General features: G+C 49.1%; 1 protein-coding gene across 4 annotated transcripts in view; it reads left to right on the top strand.

Annotated features, from left to right (window-relative positions):
• LOC138248803 (uncharacterized) overlaps positions 1-15893 on the top strand; it is a 254919-nt gene that overhangs the window by 107789 nt on the left and 131237 nt on the right. For all 4 annotated transcript variants that reach the window (XM_069202737.1, XM_069202746.1, XM_069202719.1 and 1 more), the window contains exon 4: positions 15183-15311. In XM_069202737.1, coding sequence (XP_069058838.1) covers positions 15183-15311 — 129 coding nt within the window. The remainder of the gene's footprint in view (positions 1-15182; positions 15312-15893) is intronic.

Below are 15893 nucleotides of genomic sequence, written 5' to 3'. Positions count from 1 at the left end.
GATATGTGTGGTAATGGCATTCTCGTTACGCACGCGTGATAATGGCATGCATTGCAATGGAATGAGTTATTCCTTCCTTCCTACAACTCATAAATATGGCTCATATTGTAATGATAAGCCAGCCTCTCCTGGGCCAACCCTTGTACAGTAAAGTATTTCAATTAAAACTGTCTCTTCACTAGCATATACATATGGTTTATTCCAAGTCAATTCAGGAGACCTTTTTCAAATATGTGGGCTTTATATATGCACAACTGGCTTATATTAAAAGAGTAGCTAAAGTACTTCTGAAAGAAAGCAATCATTTGCTGTCAACTTTCATCCATGGTAAGCAGCAGATGTGCTTTATTCACATAATTATGGTGGGTTTTAAGTTCTGTTATGAACACATTACCTGTTCTATTTGCCCTTCTTTTTTTCTGCCCTGATGGGACTCAGTGTCCCAGGGTGCTTTGCATCGCTGCAATCCACTGCAGCTGCTGACAGAGGGAGGCACTCGCCATCAGGCTACATAGTACTGCATCGCCCCCGTAGCACAGGATTACCTGGACTGTTGGCCTGCTGTTTTTCTGCCCTGATGGGACTCGGCCAATGGCTCTTTGCATCGCAGCAATCTGCCACAGCTGCTGACAAGGGGAGGTGCGCACCATTGCGCTACATAACGCTTCCTCGCCCCCCACTGCGCAGGATTGCCTGGACTCTTGTCCTGCTATTTTTCTGTCCTGGTGGGGCTTGGTGTCCCAGAGCACTTTGCATTGCAGCAATCTGCTGCAGCTGCTGGCGGGGGAGGCGCTCACCATTGCGCCACATAGCACTGCCTCGCTGGATTACCGGTACTCTTGCCCTGCTTTTTTTCTGCACATGGTGGGACTTGGTGTCCCAGGGTGCTTTGCATCACAGCAATCCACCACTGTTGCTGACAGGGGGAGGCGCTCACCATCACTTTACATAGCGCTCCCTCGCCCCCCCCCCCCCGCAGCACGGGATTACCTGGACTCCTGCTATGGTGGGGCTCGATGTCCCAGGGCACTTAGCATCGCAGCAATCCACCGCAGCTGCTGATGGGGGAGACCCTCACCATCACGCTACGTCACGCTGCCTCACCCCCCCCCCCCCCCCCCCCCCCGCAGTGTGGGATGCGCACAGGCACAACCCAGGCAAAGACCAAACCAAGAGCGGGCCCGTCTGTGCCCGTCCATGACTGGGCGAGGCTGGGTCCCCCTCGTGTTTTTTTCCATCTTTAGACTGGGCTGCGGGGTAAGTTGATTATGTCCCTAAGCTTTTGGTCAAAGTTTGCTTGACTGGGCCCGAGGTGCAGTTGGGCTGTCAATATTTTGTAATTTGTTTGGCCATTAAGATGGGGAAAAGAAAACAGCAAAATGTTAGAGTTCTGTCAGTCACACACAAGGAGCCTATTAGTTTTACTCTAGACTCTTTCCTGGCTAGAGCTGTTGGGGTGGTCCCTAAGGAGATTGTTTTGGCCGAGAGGAGGCTTTCTCTTGCAATGAGTGATAATCAAAGAGCCTCCATCAACGTTGTTGATCCTCCCAATGCTGATGCTGTGAGAGCCCACTGTTAATGCAAATCAGGATGGTCCATCCATGCCTCTTCCTGTTAGAATACTAATGCCTATTGAGTGGGGTGGTTGAGTTTTGTGCAGGCAGCTCTTCTGATTTGATTGTTACTCATCCCAGAGATGGAAACTCGCTGCCAAAAAGGAAAAGACCACTGAATAGAAATGGGAAAAAAACAGCTGAGCCCGCTATTCCTGAGCAAACTAAAAATGCCCAGGCTGTCCTTCCTTGTCTGCATGGGGCTCCTCATCAGGACCAGGTTTATTCGCATTGCTCGGATAACCTTTTAGATCAGATCAAAGAGCTGGTGGAATCTTGCTTGGCACCTTTTAAAGATAAATTACGCTGCCTGGAGATGGCAATCACTTTGTTGGCTTCCAGACTGGGGGACTGGAAGGGTCAAGGCTACGACCCCAAATCTTTATACTCTAATGGGTCTTCTGGTCTCTCTTCAGCCAAAGAAGGCCCTTTTGACTACCACCCAGCCCCCACCCCGAGAGGATCTGTCCTGTCAGCCCAGTCAGATGTCTCATATGAACACAGAAACGTCTGTTATTGGTTCTTCTCGCCATACGCTTGCTGGGACTATTGGGCCCCCAATACCATTATCAATTGCAATACTGACAATATTGGGGGAGCACAAAAGGGGGACTCTCCAGTAGTTAGGGCTGTTAGCACTCAGTTAGTTCCCCAACCCAGACTGGATCTCCCACCTGATTGTGCCCCTTATGTTGTAGTCCTTACAAATGTGCCACTGTTATCATCTGGTGTATGAGAGTCTACAGCGCAGCTGAAAACTAAGGTCGGACATTGTCTGGGTAAAAACTGTGATTTCTATCCTAGAGATTTTGAGGACATTTTGTTGGTAAGGCGGATTGGGTGGGTGGATCCATCTGCCCAGAACTTGAAAGGTGACTGCACTGTCATTAACTCTACATACCCAAGGCTACCCTACCATTTGATCTCCTCCTGTGCGTTGGGCTGGGTTCTCTTGGCGTTTCTCTACAATCATATATCCCAGCAAGGGGTTTTGCACTCACATGTTTCATACAGACTGCATCTGGATTCTACTCAGCCTTGAGAATAGATTTTCAGCCCTATCTAGCCTAGAGGACACTGGTTGACTCTTGAGACCCACCAACTCTTCAATTCATGACATGCCTTATGCGGCCGCACAAATGAGATTGAATCACCCAGTTGTGTTCTAGGAAAGAATCCCTGGCTTTCTCAACTCTTATTTGTTGGAATATTGCAGGGTATGATACCAAGCTTCAGGATGATATAGTGGTGAGTTTTATTTCCTCATTCGATTTTGTCTTATTGCAGGAGAATTTGTCAGAAGGTGAGGCTGAATGGGATGGGTATCAGAGGTTTGCAGTCCCTGCTGTTCGTGGCCCCTGCCAACGGCCTAAGAGTGGGCTTTTGACGCTTGTTTATATTTCTAAGATCTATCGGGCATATCACATTGGTTGTAATCATGAGTGCATTTTAATTGTTTAGTTTTTCCCAGTAAATGTAACGTTTTGATTGGTAATTTTTATAATGCAATATGGGAGCAAGGATGTAAAATCCAAGCACTTTTTTCAGCCCTGTCTTTACTGAAATCCAGAACTATCTCGAATTAATTTTGTATCATTGTGGCAGAGGACTTTAATGCCAAAATTGGTGACTATACTACTTTGTGTAACCCATTTGAAAGGGAGGACTGTTTTTTACTACTAACAAATCTTTGGATAATAAAGGTGAGACTTTAATTAGTGCTCTTTTAAAACTGGATCTGATTAATACCACTGAGTTGGAGAATGATCCTGAGAGGCAGGCCCCTACTTTTGTGGGCAAGGGGGCCAGCACTACTGTTGATTATGTATTTGTGTCAGCGTTTATGAGCCAATATGTCCATCAGGGTAGGGTACAAATGGAGCAGGTTGGAAGTGATCATAAACCTCTCGTGTTGACTTTTGATATATCCTCTGGTAGACAGTTGCCTTCTCTTTTGGGCCCTACATGCTTGGAAGTTAAGGATCAGGGTCTAACAGTGCGTTAGCACCAGGCTGATACTCCTTTGGTCGTAGAGACCATGGTGAAATGTAATTTTAACCTGATTTTAGGGATGCTTTTGATGGAAAACCCTTTTTTTGGTGGAGGTCAAGGATGCTTTGGTCAGGTTGAACGATTCTATTGGAGCTCTTATGAACTCTCCTGGTGGGCCATCCTGCAAGTATCAGGGTGGCTGGTTTGATAAATCATGTCAAGATGCGAGGAAAACTCGCAAGGTGTTAAAACTATTGCAAAGAAATGGAGGTAAAGTGACTTTGGCAAAGACCACTTAGTATAAGTTAGAGATGAATGAAGAGATGTGGGGGAATTTAGTACATGCCTGTCACATAAAAAATACAGGGCTGTTCTAGAGCATTCCTCATAGGAGAAGTTTTGCTATCAGAACTTCTGAAGAGATGGGGTGTAATATCCCACCTAATGGTTGGGTTAATCATTTTTGTAATATTTATTCATGAGGCCCCCAGGACAGCTGAGGGGGATTTGGGTGATGCCGGACATAGTTTAGCCATTAGGTTCAGCCTGGATGAGGTGATTGTTGCTGTTCAGGAATAAAGCCTCAGACCGGACGATATACACATGGATCTCTATAAAGGAACATCCACTTTTGGGCCCCTATTATTGTCAATGTGCTTAACGCTGCAATGAATTCTGGGATTCCCCCCTTGTTGAAATCTGCATGTATAGTGCCAGTGTTTTAAAAAGGGAACAGCAGGGAACCTAAATGTTGTCGTTGTAGGAGGCTGGACTGGCTTGTAGTGAGTACCTAGGGGTACTTGCACCTTGCACCAGGCCCAGTTATCCCTTATTAGTGTATAGGGTGTCTAGCAGCATAGGCTGATAGATAATGGTAGCTTAGCAGAGCAGCTTAGGCTGAACTAGGAGACGAGTGAAGCTCCTACAGTACCACTTAGTGTCATATGCACAATATCATAAGAAAACACAATACACAGTTATACTAAAAATAAAGGTACTTTATTTTTATGACAATATGCCAAAGTATCTCAGAGTGTACCCTCAGTGAGAGGATAGGAAATATACACAAGATATATATACACAATACCAAAATATGCAGTAATAGTATTAGAAAACAGTGCAAACAATGTATAGTTACAATAGGATACAATGAAGACACATAGGGATGGGGCAACACAAACCATATACTCCAAAAGTGGAATGTGAACCACGAATGGACCCCAAACCTATGTGACCTTGTCGAGGGTCGCTGGGACTATTAGAAAATAGTAAGGGTTAGAAAAATAGCCCACCCCAAGACCCTGAAAAGTGAGTGCAAAGTGCACTAAAGTTCTCCAAAGGACATAGAAGTCGTGATAGGGGAATTCTGCAGGAAAGACACAAACCAGCAATGCAACAACGGTGGATTTCCAGTCCAGGGTACCTGTGGAACAAGGAGACCAAGTCCAAAAGTCACAAGCAAGTCGGAGATGGGCAGATGCCCAGGAAATGCCAGCTGCGGGTGCAAAGAAGCTGCTACTGGACTGTAGAAGCTTAGGTTTCTGCAGGAACGACAAGGGCTAGAGACTTCCCCTTTGGAGGACGGATCCCTCACGCCGTGGAAAGTCGTGCAAAAGTGTTTTCTTGCCTGCGCCTCATCCCTGGTGGCTAGTGGGCTCACTTGACCCGTGTGCCGCTTCCGCCGTCCTGTAAGTGTTTTTTGGCTTTTTCGTTTTTTCAGCGCCTCGCCGCCGGCGCTTCTGCCCCCTTTGTGCCCCCCTGATTGCTGTCTCCCCGATCGTGTATTGTGCCATTATTGTATTTCTGATTGTATTTCTGATTGTATTTTCTCATTGTAACTGCTTGTAGTTTTGCTCGTTTTCAGTGTTTTTTGCCCCTTGTGCGCTCCCCGTTCCCTGCCGCTGCCTCCCTGCGGCCCGCCCCCCTCGCGCCCCCATTTGCCGCTGCCTCCCGCCTCCCAGCTGCTCCTCCCTCCCCCCTCCCTTCTTAATGGCTGGCGCTGCGCGTCGCGAGTGAGCGAACTCTGACCTGTTTCAGGTCCTGAGCTCGCCCCCCACGACCGCAGCACCAACCTGCTGCCTTCTGCCTCTGTCCCACGAGCACGCTGCCGTTTGCGTGTTCGAGGCCCTCCTCCACCCGCAGGCATCCTCCTGCGCCTCATCCCTGGTGGCTAGTGGGCTCACTTGACCCGTGTGCCGCTTCCGCCGTCCTGTAAGTTTTTTTTGGCTTTTTCGTTTTTTCAGCGCCTCGCCGCCGGCGCTTCTGCCCCCTTTGTGCCCCCCTGATTGCTGTCTCCCCGATCGTGTATTGTGCCATTATTGTATTTCTGATTGTATTTTCTCATTGTAACTGCTTGTAGTTTTGCTAGTTTTCAGTGTTTTTTGCCCCTTGTGCGCTCCCCGTTCCCTGCCGCTGCCTCCCTGCGGCCCCGCCCCCCTCGCGCCCCCATTTGCCGCTCCCTCCCGCCTCCCAGCTGCTCCTCCCTCCCCCCTCCCTTCTTAATGGCTGGCGCTGCGCGTCCTCGCGCAGCGGGCGCGCCGCTGGCGCGCCGGAGTCACGCCAGAGGCAAGCCCGTCTGCGCCCGTCCGCGCCTGGACCGCGCCCAGCGCCACACCCCCTGGCCCTCGCGCCCCCCGCATCCGCTACTCGATCAACGAACTCCGCGCCTTCAATCCCGGCCCCTCCACTGAATGCTGCCGGGCATCCCCGAAGCACACTAATGGACCTTTTTCCTGCCGTACCTGCAACTTCTCCTGCATCAGAACGACCAATCCAACTACTGAAACATTCAACCCCAACCACCTGAACTGCATCCTCATCAACACCCGCTCCGCACGAAAACACGCCATCGAGCTCTGGGATTTGCTCGACACCACTGCTCCTGACGTGGCTTTCCTGACCGAAACCTGGTGGAACGACTCCTCGTCTCCGGACATCGCCATCGCCATACCGGACGGCTACAAAATCACCAGAAGAGATCGAACCAACGGAATCGGCGGCGGAATAGCCATCGCTCACAAAGCTACCCTCAAAATCCACACCCACTCGGACGACACCCTCAGGACAGCCGAACACCTCCACTTCCAGATCCACACGGACCCCAACACGACCCTCAGAGGAACCCTCATATACCGCCCTCCAGGACCAAGAGCCCCCTTCAGCGACACCATTGCCGACCTTGCAAGCACCCACGCCCTCGCTTCCCCGGATTACATCCTCCTGGGAGATCTGAACTACCATCTGGAAAATGCCAACGACGTCAACACCGCATCACTGACCTCCAACCTCCTCAACCTCGGACTCCGCCAGCTAGTCAACACGCCCACCCACATCGCCGGACACACCCTTGACCCCCTCTTCACCTCAAGCAACCACGTTTCCTTCAGCCACACCTCCGAACTCCACTGGACCGACCATCACTGCGTCCATTTCACCTATAAGAAAACCACAGAGCAACACCGCATCCAGCTACCTCCCCACCGCCGCTGGGGCAAAGTCACCCAAGACCAACTGACCAGCACCCTCATCAACAACCTTCCACCCGACGCAACTGACCCGAGCACAGCCGCCATCAACCTCCATCAATGGATCCTCGACTGCTCCAACACCCTTGCCCCTCTCAAGAAACCCACCGCCATCCAAGGAAAGAAAAAACCAGCCTGGTTCACAGACGACCTAACCACCTCCAAAAGCATCTGCCAGAAGCTCAAAAAGAAATGGATCCAAGAACGCACACCCGACAACCTCGTCGCCCTCAAAAACGCCAACCGCGAACACCACCAACGGATCCGCATCGCCATCGCGCCCACTTCACCGAACGCATCAACAACAACGCCCACGACTGCAAAGAACTCTTCGGCATCGTGAAGGAACTCTCCAATCCAAAAGCCAACTCCAACGACATCCCGCCCTCCCAGAAACTCTGCGACGACCTCTCCACCTTCTTCCACCAGAAAATCGCTACCATCCACGACAGCTTCAACACCGGTCCACCGCCAGACCCCACCCCCGACGTCTCCTCCCGCGACTGCCGCCTCACCGCCTGGACCCACGTGGACGAGGCAGAAACCATAACAACCATGAACACCATCCACTCAGGCTCCCCCACGGACCCCTGCCCCCATCATGTTTTCAACTCAGCCAACGCCACCATCGCCCCCGAACTCCGCAAGATCATCAACCTCTCCTTCACTTCTGCCACCTTCCCGGACAGCTGGAAACACGCAGAAATCCAACCCCTCCTCAAAAAACCCAAGGCCGACCCCAACGATCTCAAAAACTTCCGTCCGATCTCTCTCCTCCCTTTTCCAGCGAAAGTCATCGAGAAGATCGTCAACACTCAGCTCACCCACTTCCTCGAAGACAATTCCATTCTGGACCCCTCACAATCCGGATTCAGACGAAACCACAGCACTAAGACTGCTCTCCTCGCCGCCACAGATGACATCAGACATCAAATGGACAACGGCGAAACCTCAGCCCTCATCCTCCTCGACCTATCAGCCGCCTTTGACACCGTCTGCCACCGCACCCTACTGACCCGCCTCCAGGAAGCCAGCATCCAAGACAAAGCCCTCCACTGGATCTCATCCTTCCTCTCCGACAGAACGCAGAGAGTCCGTCTCTCCCCTTTCCGCTCCAAAGCCACCAACCTCATCTGCAGCGTCCCCCAAGGATCCTCCCTCAGCCCTACGTTGTTCAACGTCTACATGGCCCCCCTCGCTCAACTGGCCCGCCAACATCATCTCAGCATCATCTCTTACGCCGACGACACCCAGCTCGTCCTCTCCCTGACCAAAGACCCGCTCACCGCCAAAACAAACCTCCACGAGGGACTAAAATCCATCGCCGATTGGATGAACAACAGTCGCCTGAAACTCAACTCCGACAAGACGGAAGTCCTCATCCTCGGGCGCACTCCCTCGGCCTGGAATGACTCATGGTGGCCCTCCGTCCTCGGACCCCCGCCCACCCCTGCAAGACACGCAAGAAACCTCGGCTTCATCCTGGACTCCGCCCTCACCATGTCCAAACAGGTCAGCGCCGTCTCCTCCTCCTGTTTCAACACCCTTCGAATGCTCCGCAGAATCTTCAAGTGGATTCCAACAGAAACCAGAAAGACGGTGACCCAGGCCCTCGTCAGCAGCAGACTTGACTACGGCAACGCACTCTACACAGGCATCCCAACCAAAGACATCAAACGACTCCAACGCATCCAAAATGCCTCCGCCCGACTGATCCTCGACATACCCCGCCGAAATCACATCTCCCCTCACCTAAAGGAACTCCACTGGCTCCCGGTAGACAAGAGGATCACCTTTAAACTCCTGACCCACGCTCACAAGGCACTTCACAACACCGGACCCTCCTACCTCAACACCAGACTGAACTTCTACACTCCAACACGTCAACTCCGATCCGCCAACCTCGCCCTCGCCATCGTACCCCGAATCCAGCGCAAGACATCCGGCGGCAGATCCTTCTCCTTCCTCGCCGCCAAGACCTGGAACTCTCTCCCCACATCTCTTCGCCAGACCCAGGACCTCCTCGCATTCAGAAGGCTCCTCAAGACCTGGCTCTTCGACCGCTAAATCAGCAGCGCTCCCCCCACCCCCTCAGCGCCTCGAAACCCTGACGGGTACATAGCGCGCTTTATAAATACTATGATTGATTGATTGATTGATTGAAAGACCGCCAACAAGCCTTGCTAACTGCAAATCATGCGGCAAGGGTTTTTGGACGCTGCTGTGGCCCAGGAGGGACCAGGATGTTGCAAATTGCGTCAGGAGACAGAGGAGACGTCGAGCAAGACAAAGAGCCCTCTCAGCAGCAGGTAGCACCCGGAGAAGTGCCAGAAACAGGCACTACAAGGATGCGTAAAACGGTGCTCACCCGAAGTCGCACAAAGGAGTCCCACGTCGCCGGAGAACAACTTAGGAGGTCGTGCAATGCAGGTTAGAGTGCCGTGGACCCAGGCTGGACTGTGCACAAAGGATTTCTGCCGGAAGTGCACGGAGGCCGGAGTAGCTGCAAAAGTCACGGTTCCCAGCAATGCAGTCTGGCGTGGGGAGGCAAGGACTTACCTCCACCAAACTTGGACTGAAGAGTCACTGGACTGTGGGAGTCACTTGGACAGAGTTGCTGGATTCAAGGGACCTCGCTCGTTGTGCTGAGAGGAGAACCAAGGTACCGGTGATGCAGTTCTTTGGTGCCTGCGGTTGCAGGGGGACGATTCCGGCGACCCACGGGAGATTTCTTCGGAGCTTCTAGTGCAGAGAGGAGGCAGACTACCCCCACAGTCGAGAAGGCGGCAGGATCAGCGTTACAGAGTTGCAGTAGTCGTCTTTGCTACTATGTTGCAGTTTTGCAGGCTTCCAGCGCGGTCAGCAGTCGATTCCTTGGCAGAAGGTGAAGAGAGAGATGCAGAGGAACTCGGATGAGCTCTTGCATTTGTTATCTAAGGAATCCCAAGAGACAGAGACCCTAAATAGCCAGAAAAGAGGGTTTGGCTACCTAAGAGAGAGGATAGGCTAGCAACACCTGAAGGAGCCTATCAGGAGGAGTCTCTGGCGTCACCTGGTGGCACTGGCCACTCAGAGCAGTCCAGTGTGCCAGCAGCACCTCTGTTTCCAAGATGGCAGAGGTCTGGAGCACACTGGAGGAGCTCTGGGCAACTCCCAGGGGAGGTACAGGTCAGGGGAGTGGTCACTCCCCTTTCCTTTGTCCAGTTTCACGCCAGAGCAGGGCTAAGGGGTCCCTGAACCGGTGTAGACTGGCTTATGCAGAAATGGGCACCAAATGTGCCCATGAAAGCATTTCCAGAGGCTGGGGGAGGCTACTCCTCCCCTGCCTTCACACCATTTTCCAAAGGGAGAGGGTGTAACACCTTCTCTCAGAGGAAGTCCTTTGTTCTGCCAACCTGGGCCAGGCCTGGCTGGACCCCAGGAGGGCAGATGCCTGTCTGAGGGGTTGGCAGCAGCTGCAGTGAAACCCCGGGAAAGGCAGTTTGGCAGTACCAGGGTCTGTGCTACAGACCACTGGAATCATGGGATTGTGCCAACTATGCCAGGATGGTATAGAGGGGGCAATTCTATGATCATAGACATATTACATGGCCATATTCGGAGTTACCATTGTGAAGCTACATATAGGTAGTGACCTATATGTAGTGCACGCGTGTAATGGTGTCCCCGCACTCACAAAGTGCGGGGAATTGGCCCTGGACAATGTGGGGGCACCTTGGCTACTGCCAGGGTGCCCACACACTAAGTAACTTAGCACCCAACCTTTACCAGGTAAAGGTTAGACATATAGGTGACTTATAAGTTACTTAAGTGCAGTGTAAAATGGCTGTGAAATAACGTGGACGTTATTTCACTCAGGCTGCAGTGGCAGGCCTGTGTAAGAATTGTCAGAGCTCCCTATGGGTGGCAAAAGAAAAGCTGCAGCCCATAGGGATCTCCTGGAACCCCAATACCCTGGGTACTTCAGTACCATATACTAGGGAATTATAAGGGTGTTCCAGTAAGCCAATGTAAATTGGTGAAATTGGTCACTAGCCTGTTAGTGACAATTTGGAAAGAAATGAGAGAGCATAACCACTGAGGTTCTGATTAGCAGAGCCTCAGTGAGACAGTTAGTCACTACACAGGTAACACATTCAGGCACACTTATGAGCACTGGGGCCCTGGATGACAGGGTCCCAGTGACACATACAACTAAAACAACATATATACAGTGAAAAATGGGGGTAACATGCCAGGCAAGATGGTACTTTCCTACAGTCGTCCTATTTCTTTGTTAGATTAGATTTGTTGAAGATCTTGGGCCACATTGTTTTGAGGCATGTTGGGTGGGGGAACAGGTACAGTATGGGTCCAGGGAAGGTCTGGGGACCCAGGAGCGGTGTTTAAATTTGCCACTACTTATTAATAAATATACGATTGGCAGGTGTTAGAAATGGGGTCTTTCGCTGGCATTCAGGTCACCCTCTGTCCAAGCAAGAACCCTCACTCTAGTCAGAGCAAAGAAGAAACACACTTGGTTAAACCCCAATCACTCCCTTGGTAGCTTAGTATGAGCAGGCAGGATTAACTCAGAAGCAATGTGTAAAGTATATGTACTGACACACATAGAAATATAGTGAAAACACAACAACATGGACACCACACCAGTTTAGAAAAATAGGCAATATTTATCGAAATCAAACAACCAAAATGACAACAATCCAACATACAGAAGTCAAGATATGAATTTTCAAAAGAATAAGAGTCTTTCTTCATAGAAAACAATGGAAATGTTGATTTTGCACAAAGTACCTGGTTAGCATCCAAAATAAAGCCGCATGGGCGAGCATGTGTTGTTTCTTCTGTGGTCAGGTCGGCGATGCGTTGTTTTTCTCCCTCGCAAGAGAGCGATGTATCGATTTCTGGAACAGGCACCTCGGATCCGCTCAGAGTCGGGATGACTTTGACACCCAGGGACGATGCGTGGAAAATCCGATCGCATGGTGTTAGAAAACCGTGCTGCATGGGGTTTGCGTCACTATGAGCAGTGGCAAGCAGGTGCTGTGTGTCGTTTCTCCAGCAGCAATGCGTCAATCTCCCAGCCACGATGCAGGTGGAGTGTTGATTTTAGCCGTGAAGCTGGCAGCACGTCGTTTATCAGCTGCATTGTAAATAATGTGTTGAAAATGTCCCAGCATGGCGGTCTGTGCATGGATTTTCAGCTCTTGTTCTGCCAACTTCACCTTTCAAGGGCCCAGGGACTGGATAGGGCACCACTTGGTAGGGCAGGAGTCTCAGCAGAGAGTCCAGGTGCTGGCATGGGAAGCCTTTGATGGCCCTGAGACTTCATAACAGGAGGAAAGCTCAGTTGAAGCCCTTGGAGATTCTTTGTCCCCCTTCACAGGCAGAAGCAGCAACTGCAGGATAGCCGAACAAAGCAAAGTCACAGGCAGGCGCAGCACTTCTCCTCAGCTCTTCAGCTCTTCTCCTTGGCAGAGGTTCCAGAAGTGATCTTTCTAAAAGTGGCATTTTCAAACTAACAATTTAAAATCCAACCTCACTAAAAGATGTATTTTTAAATTGTGAGTTCAGAGACGCCAACTTCTATCTGCTCTCAAAGGGAATCTACACTTTAATAATATTTAAAGGCAGCCCCCATGTTAACCTATGAGAGAGATAGGCCTTGCAACAGTGAAGACTGGATTTAGCAGTATTTCACTGTTAGGACATGTAACACACATCGGTACACGTCCCACCTTTAACAAACACTGCACCCTGCCCATGGGGCTATCTAGTGCCTACCTTAGGGGTGCCTTACATGCATGAAAAGGGAAGGTTTAGAAAGTCAGCAAAATCATTAAAATGCACAGTGGGCCTACCTGAGAGAAAACTCAGTTAAGGAAGGCCCTATAAGTGAAGGGCAATTAGCCCCTGGTCTGGGAAAGGGAGGGGGCATTGCCCCTTGTTGTCACACTTACTCCAAAGGTGGCTATCTGTTTTGCAACATAAAAGGGCCCCTGTCCCAGCCGCTTGCAGAGAAGGCTGGGACACTTTCTAGCTTAGCCAGCCACCCCTATATATCGGAGGGATCCTAGACCCTGATTAATGCCCCGGACCAGTTTGCTATAGGAGAGGGCAGAAACATGTTGGCCATATAAACGACACCTTGAACCATTATTTTCAAGATTGTCCCAATTGATTTTAATCTTACCAACAAACACCATCATTAAAGGAATAGGATACAACTGTGATTTGTTAGGCAATTTTAGCTAATATTTTCACTCCACTGGATCCCCGCTTTATCCAGAAAGATATCATTTTAGCACTCCCCCAGAGTACCTTTAACAAAGAGGTTGAGTCCGTCCAGGTGTTATCATCCTACCTCAGTGGGGATAGGTGGTCAAATGATGAAGCATGACACTTTAAAGTGTGTGAGACCACCTATTCCGTAAGGGGAACACCCCCACCCCTTATAGAGCACACGGACACCGGACACCACCACCACACTCCATGCCGATAATAAGATCACCACTTTCGTGACCTGATGACTAGTTGAACGGGCACGACTAGCCTGTTCACAAAATTCCCCATATGCGTTGTGTTGTTGTTTTTATGGCGCATACCATGAATGGCCGACCTAGTGCAGTTATTTCATTTGATGAGTTCTTGACTAGTTTAGACCTTGAAGTGAATTCCTAAGACTCATTTTGTTGTATGTGGTAAGCCCCAGAGCAAATTGGGCTCTGTAGTTATTAATGATCACATTATTAGCCGTTTTCACAAATGTCCTTATTCAGGCGTAACCTTTGATGATAAAGGACATTGGAACCCCTGTATTTATAAGTGTTGTACACGCTTCAGTGCTGCAGTTGGTGCAACATTTGAGTTTTCCTCCAGGGTTGGGAATAAACCATCACACCCCTGCTTGAGGTGTACAGGCTTCCATTGTTTTTGTGTGAAGTTGTGATTAGGGGTTATCGAAATAGTATGCTACCCCAAACAGATGAGGACAGATTTTTCAGAAGTTTGCTAGGTGTTGGCCCTAATAGTCCGGGATTTTGCCTGCATGAGGAGCACGACTTGTGCTACGTCCCATTGTATTTTATTTCATTTATTATGGTTATCTTTGTATAACCTAATACAATTTGATTTGATTTGAACATATTGCTTGAATTGGATTGCTCAACATTCACAAACGGATAGAAAAAACATAATATTATGACCACATTCTTTGACAATATCTAAGTTATATCATTCTTCAACAAAATTATTGATCACGGTTTTTGCCTTGTGGAAATTGTGATTAATTATGATACACGATGTGAATGGACGTTCCTCTATACTTCCACCCTTAAACTTCTATCAGTATGTCTCAAGGACTCTGAAACATTTTTTGTGGAGACACACAAATGTTGACTGAATGCATACAAGGAAAACGTGTTAGGTGTGATACAAGGTGTTATTGGTCTTGTTATGTCTATGTGGCTATGTGATGTAAAGTAATAATTGTTTGGTTACAAGACAACTACTTGGTTTATTTAAATCTTATGAAAACATTGCCAGATCAGATTACAATGTATACTAACCAGTGGCGCTGGTGACCTTTGAAAGCAGTGAAAGTAATACCCCATTTTATTTCAAAATTTGCCTCACTCAAACTCATTCCCGCTTACATTTACTTTCCTCCTTCTCACTCACTCTAACTCGCATTCTCTCACTCATTTTCCCTCATACTCACCCAAGCTTAATGTTAATCACACACAAGCACATTCATACTGGGTGGTTTTCATTCTCACTTACAAACACGCACAAACTCATCCTTTCACACCCACTGACTCTGAGCCCTAGTGCAACCGCGCCTGCTGCACACTGATAGCTATACCTCTGACTCATTTCCACTCCCTCTCACAATCTCTAACCACTCAATCCTGCAGAAATAAATAATTTTAAGGACTCACATGAAAACATTTAGATACTTTAATTATGACACAATCATCATTAAACTGTTCAAAGGAAAATGCGGTATAACTTTCAAACGTATTGTACTGACCATTAATTGTTTTTGGTCCAGAGGTGCCGAGCATTGAATGCAGCGCCCGAGTGCAGTGTTGTAAATACACCAAATGCCTTAAAAATAGCATTGATGGATTAGAAGCCATTTTCTATCGCAGAAATCAGCGGCCAGTAGAAGAACAACCAGGTACGCCTCCATATTTTTACTCAAACAGTGATATAGTTTGACCCTAGCTTACAATAGTGTTTGACTAATCACAAACAGCATGTGTTTTCGATGACATTGCTTCCTAATAATGTACAAACTGCACTAGCACCATTTAGTCACCAAAATGAAAACAACAGACAAGCACTGGCAAAGCCAATAGGTCTCGCCTATGAGAGAGCTATTGGCTTTGCCAGTGTGTTTTAGCAATGTTGTACACCACTGTAAGTGCTGTTCAGCATGGCTAAAAGTTAGTGGCATGGGGTGAACTGTCCTAAAGCAGAGTGGCACAGAATGGAGTGGAGTAAACTGGTGTAGAGTGTCAATGAGTAGAGGTGTGTAGAATAGAGCAAAGAGTTGGATGTTGGAGTGGTGTAGGTAGAGTGGAGTGGCATAGAGTGTTTTAGAGTGGAGTAGTATAAAGTGGAGTGGCATAGAGTGAAGTAGAGTGTCGTAGGGTGGAGTGACATGGCATAAGGTGTCGTAGAGTGAAGTAGAGCGTACTGTCATAGAATGGAGTGTCATAGAGAGGAGTAGAATAGTGTAGAGTGGAGTGGCATGGAG

The sequence above is a fragment of the Pleurodeles waltl genome, chromosome 1_2 (genome assembly GCF_031143425.1).
Source record: "Pleurodeles waltl isolate 20211129_DDA chromosome 1_2, aPleWal1.hap1.20221129, whole genome shotgun sequence".
Taxonomy (NCBI): Eukaryota; Metazoa; Chordata; class Amphibia; order Caudata; family Salamandridae; genus Pleurodeles; species Pleurodeles waltl.
The sequence above is the reverse complement of the archived record's forward strand: the minus strand, read 5'-3'. Positions and strand labels throughout refer to the sequence as shown.